Genomic DNA, 13,301 nt, shown 5'->3' on the forward strand with positions numbered 1-13,301 from the left:
CAGCGGAGCTTCAAGGGCTAACTAGCTTTGTTTGTTGACTATTGACTATATTGTTGAACAAGTTTTACATGCCTATAGAGTATGCTATGCTGACATCACAGTGGCATGTGGCTAAAATCCATGTTATCTTATTTTGGAATGTGGTCTAGAGATAAATTATTCAGTTGGCACAATGTGAGAAGGGAATAAGGAATGCAGAGATTAAGCATCAGTTGCTCTGTAAGTTTTGACTTTGCTATGGTTCTGAACTGGGCAATCGCCTGAGACGCAATAAGAATAGAAAGGGAACGGAATATCCTGTACCTGGTCACGATTTCAACAATAAGACCAAAATGCCACCCTAAAGACGTGTTGCGCTTCAATTTCCAACTGGAAAAGCTGAGTCAGGTAATTGACTGTAACGAGGCATTTAAATGTATTTGGTGCGTAGGTGAAAGTAGATATTACTATGCGTAATACATATGCAAGGGATGCAATTTTGCAAAAGAACAAACTATTGATTGTCTATGGCCATAAGGGATAGACACCTCTCCAAAGGTTAGTTCGGAGATACGGATATATATATATATTTAACGATTAGTCCTAACTACATATGGTAGCCGGGCATGGTTTCGATGATCATCTGGGGTCTGTCTTTGATACTAATCTGAGAACACTTTGACAAGAACTTCAAGACCACCTTTGTTTCTGTGGGTTAAGCTTTTAGTAAAGGAGACATGTAATCAACCGTAGCCTTCGACGCAGTCATGGGCGAGTCCAGACTAGGAGTAGCACAGCTTGAAACCGGATAGGTACGATACTGAATTTTAATTATGTTGTGCTTAAAAACCACGAGCTATCTCAGTTGATACCCATAGCCTTTCATGCTTTCTGGATCTAGTGCCGAGAATTTTATGGTTGAACAGCCATATACCCAGAGTAGGGACAACATAACAAGCTTGGTATGTACTGATGAACACAACAGTGTATTTTAGTGAAGTTGGTCAGTCAATGCCATAGTATCTAACTAACAAGGTAAGTACCTACCTTACATTGCCGGTGACCAGCCATACTTCTCTTGATAGATGTCGTGATTGGCTGTATTATGCTAGGACCAAGCTTGGTCAAAGCTCCTGAGCACCTGACACATACCACTAGGTAACTCTGTATTCCCTACTAAAGGTACATAGAGAGTGGCGTAACCTTCAAGCTGCTGTCATACGCGTTACCTGAATACAATTGTGTTAAATAGGGAACTGTATTGAGAAGCTAAGTCTTCACATGACTTCTATTTTTCCAGAAGAAGAGGGGAAAATGAGGAAGAGGGAAAACAAGCTGCTGAAAGAAAAGAATTTGAGATCTAGATCCCTGGTCTAAGATGCGGCAGTTTGGTAAGGTGTATGTGATCTGGTAACTAGTACTAGTAGTATACGTAGGAGGCACCCATGTGTAGCCAATAAGAATGGTTCCAGTGAAAATCACAGCTGGTCACTTGACAGCTGCGGGCCAAACACATGGCGTTGTTGTTTGCCTGTCACTGAAGCTGTTCACATAAGAAGCGCTATACATTTAGAGAAGTCAGTGTTTTAATACAGGCCAAGAATAGTTTGGGATAAAGTATCAATGGCCTATCTATATATGAGATCTGCAATGCTTTCCTATACAAAGATCTGTAGAGAACACCAATCTCCAGCAATACATAGACAAATGTCACGGAGAGTACACTCTTTAAGAATGGAACCATTTTGACTTAGAGCTGAAGGGCTATCAAGTCATGGTGACCACATAGGTTGAACAAAGCTCAACTAGAGGCGAAATTACTGTAACAATCTTGATCCGAGCCCCGGAAGAAGGTCATCTGGTCAGGGTATTTCTCCCCGTTTTGGTCCATCACTTGCGCCCAATCTCGGGCAGTTGCTCCACATCGGCGCAACCCCGTCATCATGAAATCCACCTAAGACTACAACTCCCAGTTTCTGATGGGGAAGGTGTGTCTCATCTTAAACAAGTCCGTTTTTTGCTGCATCGACCTCAGTGCTCAATAGACTTCTAAGCACTTACTCCGTAAGTACTTGCCTTGCTTCGAATAGGGGCACTGGTACAAGGTGGGTACTGTCAATACATACATACTTCGTACAATACCTAATGGTGTCATGTGATTAGACCGCACTCGGGTATTGTATGTAAGGAAACATGCTGCGATACATATATTCCTTAGGACCCCTCTATTTTTTGGTGGTTTGGATACCCTCTGTAATGAACACGAAGTATGCAGGTAAAGAGAGAGGGCAATTTCTCCTCTCAAATGACATGCAACTGATGCATTAGATAGGTTTTAAAATCATCTCAAGAACCAACACTACTGTATACAAGGTGTTGTCCTTATGCCGGAAGCCATAAAGAGAAATCCTTTGAATTGACTGTACCAATAATCCTAGCCAACATCCACAATCTTCTTGCCTCTCTCCACACACTGCCACAGCTCCGTGCTCATTGCCCAGCCTGTCCTAGCAAGGTAGACTACCTAAACTATCTACTACTCCCGCCCCTCACTAAAAACCCAAAACATTGGTTTTCTGGATCTTACCACTATCACGTACGTATAATACATACATGGTACAGCCAAATATTAAGACGGGCGCCGTTTACAATTTTTCGCTTTTCAAGTTCACTTGGTCATTACCTTTTGGTACCTCTCAAGAAGTCAATAATTTACTCATTTCTACTGATTTGTTTGGTTTCGCAGGCTGCTGTACAGCGCTGGATCCTCATCCCCTCAATTTCCTTTTTTCATATATTGCCTCGATTGCTTTGTCTTTTTTTTTTTTTCCCTTTTTTTTCCGGGTGGAAATTCCCCCATCATTGGATTCGTTTGTTCGATCGGGGTTGGCTCGTGAGTTCCTTACCTTTTTCCTCTCCTCTCCCGGTGCTTTATTCCCGCGTTCCTGCAGCCCTCGCGTGTTCGGGCTTTGTCGCTCCATCAACGTCACCTGCTCGCCCTCCTCTCTTCCACCCTCTCCGACCCATCCCTCTACCTACTGCTTCCTTATCCTCCCTACTACTACCACTACTACTACCACTACTACTGCCACCATTCGCCTACCTCAGTGGTGAGACTCTAAACACCTCACTTTTTTTTTTTTTCTTCCCTTTCCTTTCCCCCCATTTCACGCCTCCATTTACCCGTTTTTTAACCCTCTTGCATAGCTGCAATATTATTTTCATCCCCCTTTCTTTCTCTTGGTCGACTGCCACGAGGGTTGTTATTCTGCGAACTTCTGGGGGGCTTTCCCTGCTCTGGTGCGCACTCTTGGCACTCGATCCGCCTACTGGCTTGAGCCTTCCCTCTTGCTATTCGCCCGTCCGTTTCTCAACCTTCCATCTCACGGACACCTCCACTCAACACCCACCGTTCGGATATTCCGCCCATCCAGAGCACCCCTCCTAGCCAGTGCTCCACCGATTACGGTCTGCTCAAGACGGCTCAAGCACCTTACATCTGCGTCTATTGCCGCCATCCGCTGTCAAACTGCAATCCTCTGTATCCTCTATTACGCTGTCCAACTTGCCGCTTTGTGCTAACCCCACAAAACGCCCGTGATGTCACAGAACCGGCCTGGGGTATTCTCGAGTTTGCGCATGGGTGGTAAGTGCTCACCATCCTCCCAATTACTGGCACATGGATATGAAAACTGTCTACTGACTTCAACCCTTAAACTCGCTATGTAGAAGTCGTCCGTGAGAAGGTCCAGGATGGACTAACAGGGGAGACCAAGGAAATTTCGTATTCGCAGTGTAAGATCGTTGGCAATGGATCGTTTGGGGTGGTCTTTCAGACAAAGATGATGCCCAGCGGCGAGGACGCTGCTATTAAACGTGTCCTACAAGACAAACGCTTCAAGGTATGTGGTCGCTCGCCGAAAGTTGATCTTGTTGTCAATGGAGCATCACTGACATTGGCTCACTTAGAACCGTGAGTTACAAATAATGCGGATTGTCCGCCATCCCAACATTGTAGAGTTGAAGGCTTTCTATTACTCCAATGGTGAAAGGGTATGTGTCTCCACTCTATGCAGAATGATTGCCCCTGTGCTTTGCTAACCATGCCATCGATCCTCTGCAGAAGGACGAAGTGTATTTGAACCTCGTTCTGGAATATGTACCAGAAACAGTTTATCGAGCATCTCGGTATTTCAACAAGCTGAAAACTACGATGCCCATGTTGGAGGTCAAGCTTTACATATATCAATTGTTTCGTTCTCTGGCATACATTCATTCACAGGGCATCTGCCATCGTGATATCAAACCTCAAAACCTCTTGCTTGACCCAAGCACTGGTATCTTGAAGCTATGTGATTTTGGCTCTGCCAAGATCTTAGTCGAGAACGAGCCCAATGTTTCGTATATCTGCTCCCGCTATTATCGTGCGCCCGAATTAATTTTTGGCGCAACAAATTACACTACGAAGATTGGTAATCGCCCAGTGCCAGCCGTTTGACATTGGTGAAATTACTAACGATTCTAGATGTGTGGTCTACTGGTTGTGTAATGGCTGAGTTAATGCTGGGGCAACCGCTTTTTCCAGGTGAATCTGGGATTGATCAACTGGTGGAGATCATTAAAGTCCTTGGTACTCCCACTCGGGAGCAGATTCGCACTATGAACCCCAACTACATGGAGCACAAATTCCCGCAGATCAAGCCACACCCTTTCAACAAAGTATATCTACCTTTACCTTGGGGTCTCGAGCGAAGTTCTAACACAGTTCCTGCAGGTTTTCCGGAGAGCTCCTCATGAGGCAATTGATTTGATCTCTGCCTTGCTGGAATATACACCAACGCAGCGGCTGTCAGCCATTGAAGCGATGGTTCACCCATTCTTTGATGAACTCAGGGATCCTAGCACTCGGCTGCCTGATTCCCGCCACCAGAATGTGCCATCGCGAGAGCTCCCTAATCTGTTTGATTTCTCTCGACATGGTCTGTTCTCTCTTTCCCATGCTTACTAGCAACATGGCTAACGGCTTAGCAGAACTTTCTATCGCACCGGCGATGAACAGTCGGCTTATTCCTCCCCATGCACGCCCTGCCCTCGAAGCCCGCGGGATAGATATCGATAACTTTACACCCCTAACGAAAGATGAAATGATGGCACGCCTTGATTGATTCAAGGAGTGCGATGCTTACGAAGTACACGGTTGTTCATAGTACGGTCACATGCACGTGTGCGCGAGAAGCTGATGCTATGCCGTACGAATTCACTTTGATGCACCAGGCGGTTCTAAACTGGGAGAGGCCATTTCAGTTGTAGACCCTATTCCATTGGCGAGACATCTGGGAGCTGGTTTCTCTGCGGCGGAGAGGGGATGACTTTTCAGACAATTACAAAGGTAAACAGGAAAAGAAAAAGACAAAAAAATTTTGCAGACAGAAACAAGGAGAAAAATGTCGAAAGGGAGAGTGCCACCCTCTGTCACAGCTGGGATTTTTTTTTTTTCTTCTTCTTCTTTAAGGGGGAAAAAAAGAAAGAAAAAAAAGCGGGTATTGGAGCATGGCAGTTCCATGCAAAGGTGATGTATTGTCATAGCCTGGAGTTATTGAGGTGTCAGAGACAGCCCTTGGAAAAAAAGTGATACCCTTACCGCGTGAGTCTGTCTTCAGGGATTCATTTCTGCACAGCTTCATCTCTCGATTCAAAGGGGTTATAAATGTCACAAGTCCTATGGACAAGGGCGGAGAGATGGATATCCTACAAGTACGTCAGATATCGTTGAGGATTTTTATGCTTGGATGCACATCAATCATGTGCTAGTGAGCATGCTTTGAATATAGGTATTGGAGGTTTAATTCCCTCGACTTGCAGCGTTAGAAATGCCCTCATCTTTTTGCCTTCGGCTCATTTTTCTTCTTTTTCTCACCTTTCTTTTGCGCCTTAAATATTCTCTACTGTTTGTCTTCTACCCTCATACTCGTCCCATCTGCCTTTCTTTTTATCTCCCTTGAATTACTCATTGTTCGCATTTCACAACTCCGGCTTCATATGTTTGGATCGAATGATAATATTCCTCGACGATGAAGCTGGTGCATAGTTAGTTCCGAAGCAGACGACTGATATACTATTTTCTTTTCTTTTTTTGATTTCTTAGCCCCTTCTCTTCCCCCTCACCATTTCTCTCCTCGCCACGTCCCTCTTCTCTTCCTTCTATTAGAGTTCTACGTACACCTGGAACGTCACATTCGTTAGTGTGTATAACCACAGTCTTGTAATTGCCTGGTTTGGCCCCTCCAATTTCCGTTATTCATTGTCTCATGCTATAATTGGAAGTTTCTTTCCAGATTTTCTGGCATATATCTCTCCCAATAGTCGGGATGGTCTATGGATGTAGGAGGTCTATGGGTCATACTCATCGACGACTATATAAGTGCCAGTGGGCCTCAAACGGCTCCCGGTAGCTGTACTCTAGGTGAATGGGCGAAGAATCCGAGTTGATCGTTATATCACTCTCCCATACAGCTCCGCGGCAAAGGCAGAAGGTGAAATGCGGTGCTCCATGTTTGTGATAGATATCATAGCTGTTTAGCTAGTTAAAAGATAGGGTCTGAACTAGATTTGATCTTAGGCATCTCAAATTGGGACAACAGGGCATATGTGTAAAACAAATGACCAGCTGGTCTCTCTGTTTCTGAGAGGTAATTCGTTCGTGGTACATCGTGATATATGTTACTGGATGTATGTTAGCGTGTAATGGTACCTACTGAGTAGTTAATAGTCAGTCATATTATAATATTATATAATCAGCGGCACGGAGCATCCCTTATCCCGAGCCTTGTTGAGCTCAGGGTGCCGACGATGTTTTGCTTCTAGAACCATGCGCACGCGTGATCTTTGCTCTGATAGACTTTACCGACGGTGAAAGTGTCTGTCGACGCACATTTATGTGTCTCATCTACATCATACAGCTTTGACAGTGTCTCGCTCAATATCTTGCTCGTCCCAATCGGCAGAGGCACAAAGACCTACGTGCCCAGTAATAGATAGCTATGGTTGACTATGAACGCCGTCATCACGGGCCTAAGGGTGGTCGCAAAAAGCGCTATAGAGGTCAGTATGGAATTTCTTTTATGGATCAAAACAAAAAAAGCTATGGCATCTACCACAATACCGTTTCTCTTGATCCCTCGTATCGTCATGTTTTTTGATAGCTCTTTCCACTAACAATTACTGCGGATGTAGAAGACGATGACTATGATCGACGCCAGAGGCGCAGATATGAAGAACCTTTGGTGGCGAAGGTCCGAAGACAGCTATTAACCATTGCCGAATCTGTACGATCACTCTGCTTCGGCGTTTAGATTTTGGTTATCAACGTCATAACTTACACTTTCACGTTAGGCCGCTAGAAGAGCCGAAGACGATGTTGTGAATATTGCAAAAAGCGTCGCCGAGAATTATGAGGATGAGGAGCTGAGACAGACCTTTGTTGATATTTCAGTTGACCTGTACGCTTAGGCTGGCCCTAGTTTTCCCGTCCGAACGCTAACACAATGCGACGCGTGACAGTGTCCTAGAGCAGCCGCTGAAAATCCCCTTTATTGCAGCGACGGTCCTGTCTGCCAATGTCTACAGATCGGAGCTTGTGTCCGATGTCCTTACAAAAGCGAGCGAATACTTACAGCACTACATCAACAACGGGGCGTGGCGTGAAGTCAAGCTTCTTCTCCGGTTTTTTGGATGCCTACAGATATTATATGAAGGAGACGGCATCTTCTCAATCCTGGAAGAGCTTTTTGAGCGGGCCGTTGTTCTGCAGACAGCCTCTTCTGAAGATGTGAGCAGTTTCGCTATCTATTATGTGCACATCGACTAATAAGTCATGTATAGTTGCTAGGACTGGAACTCGTGAAGATAATTCTCTTCACCATTCCATATATAATGGCTTCTCCAATAACAGGTTTTGAGGCTCAGGCAAATGCCCTTCTTGAAAAGACCGACATTATTGCATCGACCCCGCATGCGTTGGTGGATTTGGTTAATCCGTTTAGCCCGGAACATGACACTTCATCTGCTGCACAAAGCGTTATTAGCCTGCTTCAAAGTCAGCTCCAGCAGGAAGCCAGCCGGAATTGGGAACTCTCATGTCTTCCTCGACCGTGGAAAGGTGGACGCGACAATGAAGAAGAGCAGAAACCCTTGGATTCCGGCGCAAAGCATGCATTCCCTCAAATAACTGTGCCCGACCCTGTACGAAATGGATCCGGAGCGATTTTCCCTGAAGTTTATATGTCCGTGTATTCCAACCAAGAGGTGGAAACTGTCCCTCCAACGTCGGATATTGCGTCATCCCTGCTGCGGGACGCTCTTGTTGACACGATCAACATCCTTGACTTCAACCGTATTGCCACTGCCAAGTATCTCATTGACATTGACTGTTACTTTGCACCACATACTTTCGTGAAGCGTGCAACGCCCTTTGACAGATTACGCGATATCTCTGGGGACCGCCCGACGTGGAAGCCCGAAGACGTGGCCGTGGATGCAGTTTTCTCCCAGTTATTCCAACTTCCCTCCCCGCAGCACAAGCTTGTGTACTACCACTCAGTTCTCACAGAGTGCTGTAAGATTGCACCGGCTGCTATCGCTCCGAGCTTGGGGCGTGCGATTCGTTTTCTCTATCGCAGCTTGGAAACGATTGATCTGGATTTAAGCCATCGGTTCTTGGATTGGTTTGCCCATCATCTAAGCAATTTCGGGTTCACATGGAAATGGAGTGAATGGTCAGTCCCACCGTAACGATACAGATCCTTGTCTTTAAGTCAAAAAGAAAAGAAAAGAAAGGAAAAATTACATTTACAATAATAATAAATGACAGAATGAGGGGCTAACCGTTGAAAAAGGATCGATGACCTTGAACTTTCCTCCGTTCACCCAAGGATGGCCTTTATAATCGGCGCGCTGGACAAAGAGATCAGGTTAAGCTTTGCCCAGCGTATTAGAGGAACACTTCCAGACCCTTATCAAGATTTGATTACAGAAGGCAAGGAGAAGGATACTCCTGACTTCAAATACTCATTAGAGAGTAAGTTCATGCGCTCCAATCCTGTCGTGGACCTCTAAGAACTTGTTGACTTATCATCGTCCTCGATAGCCACACCCTATGCCAACGAAGGCACAGAAATCATGCAGCTCATCCGTAAGAAAGCAACTGATGATGATATCCTGCCCATAATCAATGCTATTGAAGAGCAAGCTAGGGCGATGGGGGTTGAGGACCCTATGCTACCTTCAACAGACGTGTTCGTCACGGCGATTTGCTTCGTTGGGTCAAAATCACTTTCTCACGTACTGTCTTGCATTGAGCGAAACAAGGAACGGCTTTTAGCCATTGGCCCCAAGTCCACTCGTGCACGTCGCCAGATTATAACCTCTGTCATGGAATATTGGACCGATCAGCCAGGAATCGGCATCAATATCATTGACAAGCTACTGAATTACACTATCCTGACGCCGCTATCCGTCATTGAATGGGCACTGGTTGACAAGCTCGAAGCTGGGACGATTTTGGCAAGAACACATGTTTTTGAGATGATATCAGCCACTGTGGGAAAGGTCACCAACCGTCTGCGCCAAATCGTTGCTGCACGGACGCAGCCGGGTCTATATGAGCCACAGCTGAGTGTTCTAGATGAAACCCTAAAACGTGAGAAGACAGATATGCAGGCGCTCTTCAAGGTAATTGAAGATTCAATTGTGTCAGTCGCCGAAGGCAACAACGATGAATTGATGGAAAGGGGTGATGGAAGTGGCGAGCTACCAGAGGACAATATCATCAGACAATGGGGATGTCGGTGGCTGAGAGCGTTCAGGCGAAAAGCCGGCGTTGAGGAATCATTTATCGCTGAAGCCATGGCCACTGCAACTCCTATCGGAACAACGGCACCTCCGCCCCAGGAAGAAACCACGGCTATGGATATTCCAGCAGATGGAGATCTAGACGTCGCGGATGCAGATGGGGCGGTGAATGTCTCATGAATTTTATCTGGGGGTCATTGGGAGGCTTCGCATGTTTAGCCTCTTTTGTCGGCATTCTTTCTTGTCTTGGACATTATCCTAAACGAAGAGTAGCTGCATACTTGTTTATTATATATGCTTTCCTTTTTTATTCTTTTTTCATTTCTTTTTTCTTTCTTTCCATTATTTCTTCAAATAATGGATGAAAAGAAGAAAGGGAAAAGAAGAAAAGGCCATCTTAGACTGTAGTTCAGGACTGGTTCGATCTACTCACCAGCTGACATTAGGAATCTCGAAAGGTATTTAATTTGGCAAAAGTCACTGCCATATCTCAATAAGCCCACTGCATGAGTTGGGCATTATTAACACTAGATGTTGAAAATGCAGCATATGAAAGCAAACTGTGAGTATAACTGGGTTCTATTCTTAATATGTATACTTTTATCTTGACCAAAAATATAATAATATGATCACTATTCAATCCGATAGGTGTTTACCTATTGACGCTATATATGATAATACACCTAGTATTCTGGTAGGAGAATCAAGGTGGTGCAATTCAAAATTGGACCAATTCAGCAAACTGGCCTCGTAGTACTTGGGCAATGCAAGTGTCTTCAACAGGTTGTAAAACGTACATCTAAATATTGGGCACAGGTTTAGACCGTGGCAGTAGGAACCGACTAAGACTGCTCTATAATGACTTTCATTCCTGCTTTTGGTTATGATTGAAATATATGTACAACGAAACCATAAACACCGGGGGGGGGGTTGCAGTGATTTTCACCATTGACAATGGTCCATATCACGATGTGTCAGTGACTGATTATAAATACAAAAACAGGTATGCAATAATTAATATACTAGAAACAGTATTAAACAGTGTGGCTAGGGAAGAGACCTGATGGCAGACACGTGCCCACAGGACAAATTAGGAAAACATAAATATCGTAACACTCACTGTCAGAAGCAAAAGATCCAAGTGAGGGTATTGTTAGCGCCATCCAAAAGACGGTTGTGGCTCTCTCCTCTGAATCCAGCGGGGTCCAGAAAGAACTTGTCCGCTCCCAGGGAGCGGTTTGACAACCTATATCATTCGCAACAGCCGTCTAAGCCAGTCAACAGTAGTTCCAAGAAGGTTTGAATAAAAGGGAGACAGGAAGTGACATGGTAGGCCCTATAGTGTTAATCACAGATCCTTCTTGGACTCATCTTCCACTAGGTAATTGCGATCATCGTCTCCCTCGACGTCCTTGAGAATAGATTCCATCTCTTTGGTCTGTTTCTTCCATTCCTCCTTGTCCATCTTTGTCTCACGACGGAAAAGTTCCTCGTTTGGTTTTCGGTAACTTCCTCCCAATCGATCCCATAGGGTGGTAAATTGCCCATAATTATAGTTGAAGTAAAGATGGTGCATTGTATGACAGGCCGCCCCATTGATGACCGGACTGTTGGCAACATATTCACCGTCATGGATCAATACGGTCCAGAGGTTGATAAAACCGAAGAGAAAAACGTAGGCGACCTTCTGGAGCGGGAAGATGAACGGAAATACGTGGTATGGGACACTCTGAGACCATCCATCCAGCGGATGGAAGGCATGTGAGGCGAAGGGGCTGGGCATAATCCACTTGTGGTGCGGCTTATGTAGAGACTTATAGATCAACGGATGGTGTAGGCCCCGGTGGATCCAGTAAATGCAGAAATCGGTGAATGCAATGAACAACGGGAACTGTATGATGCTATAGTACGGGAAAGGCTCGTCGGAGAAACCATCATACAACTTCGCATAACCCCGGACCTCGGCGACCAAAAAGGGGGCAGTCAGAAGAGACATGATGGGCATTGATCCCATGGTCTGTGCAATCTCCATGGGAATTTGGTTTTTGAGGAACTTCGGGTGTTTGACGGTAGTCTTGTCCCAGATAAAAATATAAGACAGTGTTGCGGATATGAAATAGGTGATAAGGCCGAATATCCTTTTCCATAAATGACCGTTAGACACCGAATTCAGCCTTAGCGAAAGGGGTTCTTTGCATACCAGACAATCAAGAAGAAACTTAGGAATTGGCGATAGATGTTGTTCCTGGGCCAAGCACTCATGTACGCGTACTTCGACGGTTCCAAATAGATCAGGTGTGTGGCCGGTTCATAGATGAAGGGCTGGGATGCGCCGAAGAAGGACAGGGTGCTGTTGACCGCATGATTGAAGCCAGGAAACGAGACTGAGGACGAAAGGGAGATGGGAAGAAGAGCGGCATATAAGCGGTCACCAATGAAGGTGTCCCAGATTTCAAGAGCGATATCCATGATCCCTTGAGAACCAAGCTGAAACGTGGTGTAATTCGGGTCCGTCGAGAAAACGATTACTAACTGCCAATGCGTCCCAATTGTTGTAAAGAGTTGGAAAGGGAATGAGAAGGTGGAAGAGAGGAGAGTCAAGTCGGGGAAATCAGAAGGGTGGATTTTAGGGATAGGTTGGAAATTAAGTAAAGTGGAGAGAAGAGGAAATTGATGTGAAGCATGGATGGGAATGAACAAAAGGAAAATAGCCTATAAGGATCAAGCTCGGCATCACACCAGGCGGAACACTTGCAGCCGTTCCCCGTTTTCTTTTTTGTACCTTTCGAACTCAGGCTTCTTTTCGCGGTCCGGAAAGTGGTGATGAGGAAGTAGTTATCTGCTAAGTGGGAAGGGCAAAAAAAAAAAAAAAAAAGGAAAAAGAAAAAAAGAAAGAAATGAAAAACGGTCACACAACCAGAGTAACAGGCGCATATTCATCTAATAATTGTGAACTAGGGAAAAAAAAAGAGGAGAGGGGGGGGAACTTGAACATCAAAGGACGGGATCAAAAGAATCTGAAGTAGGCAGTCACTAGTATTATCCAACAAATATAAACAGTCGGTTGAAAGTAACTATGTACTCTTATCATACTCGTCTACATTTGCCAGCTGCCCGGCTATTCGACTAGTAGATCTCAGCTTCGCGTACATTTGCATCAACACCTGTAAATATATGAACAGAAACACGAATTCCCAAGAGTGTAGTGTTGGGGGCATGTCGTTCACAATTCCTACTGATATCAATCCGATTCGTTAGAGGGAGATGTCTAGGTTTACTTCTCTCTACAAGTATCACATAACTATCTTCCCTGAAATAGCTTAGGACAACTTCGGTACTGAGAACCGAACATTACAGCTTCTTTTCATCCCCTTACCATAGTAGATGTTGTATCCAACCTACTGAGTCGTTTCATCGATAGAGAAATGTCACATTTGTCGTGCTAAAAGTAATATATAATATCTCCATCCTTA

The 13,301-nt window shown here is 44.9% G+C and overlaps 3 protein-coding genes across 3 annotated transcripts; 2 read left to right on the forward strand and 1 right to left on the reverse strand.

The window, feature by feature from the left end:
- The first annotated feature begins 3,336 nt into the window (after positions 1–3,336).
- BDV27DRAFT_45761 (GSK family serine/threonine-protein kinase) lies at positions 3,337–5,190 on the forward strand. The gene is made up of 7 exons (XM_032076686.1): positions 3,337–3,625; positions 3,709–3,881; positions 3,949–4,032; positions 4,103–4,451; positions 4,505–4,698; positions 4,754–4,958; positions 5,011–5,190. The coding sequence occupies exons 1-7, from the start codon at positions 3,580–3,582 to the stop codon at positions 5,142–5,144; spliced, it is 1,185 nt and encodes a 394-aa protein (XP_031923129.1). The 5' UTR covers positions 3,337–3,579; the 3' UTR covers positions 5,145–5,190.
- Positions 5,191–6,856: 1,666 nt separating this feature from the next.
- On the forward strand, positions 6,857–10,299 carry BDV27DRAFT_135152 (NCBP1 family protein). Its single transcript, XM_032068462.1, has 7 exons — positions 6,857–7,080; positions 7,213–7,304; positions 7,372–7,478; positions 7,540–7,807; positions 7,861–8,753; positions 8,874–9,055; positions 9,125–10,299. The coding sequence occupies exons 1-7, from the start codon at positions 7,020–7,022 to the stop codon at positions 10,006–10,008; spliced, it is 2,487 nt and encodes an 828-aa protein (XP_031923130.1). The 5' UTR covers positions 6,857–7,019; the 3' UTR covers positions 10,009–10,299.
- Positions 10,300–10,677: 378 nt separating this feature from the next.
- On the reverse strand, positions 10,678–12,616 carry BDV27DRAFT_135153 (sterol desaturase family protein). The gene is made up of 2 exons (XM_032068463.1): positions 12,029–12,616; positions 10,678–11,966 (listed from the first exon to the last, which is right to left on the reverse strand). The coding sequence occupies exons 1-2, from the start codon at positions 12,295–12,297 to the stop codon at positions 11,177–11,179; spliced, it is 1,059 nt and encodes a 352-aa protein (XP_031923131.1). The 5' UTR covers positions 12,298–12,616; the 3' UTR covers positions 10,678–11,176.
- Positions 12,617–13,301: the final 685 nt, after the last annotated feature.

This window comes from Aspergillus caelatus (assembly GCF_009193585.1).
Source record: "Aspergillus caelatus strain CBS 763.97 unplaced genomic scaffold BDV27scaffold_231, whole genome shotgun sequence".
NCBI lineage: Eukaryota > Fungi > Ascomycota > Eurotiomycetes > Eurotiales > Aspergillaceae > Aspergillus > Aspergillus caelatus.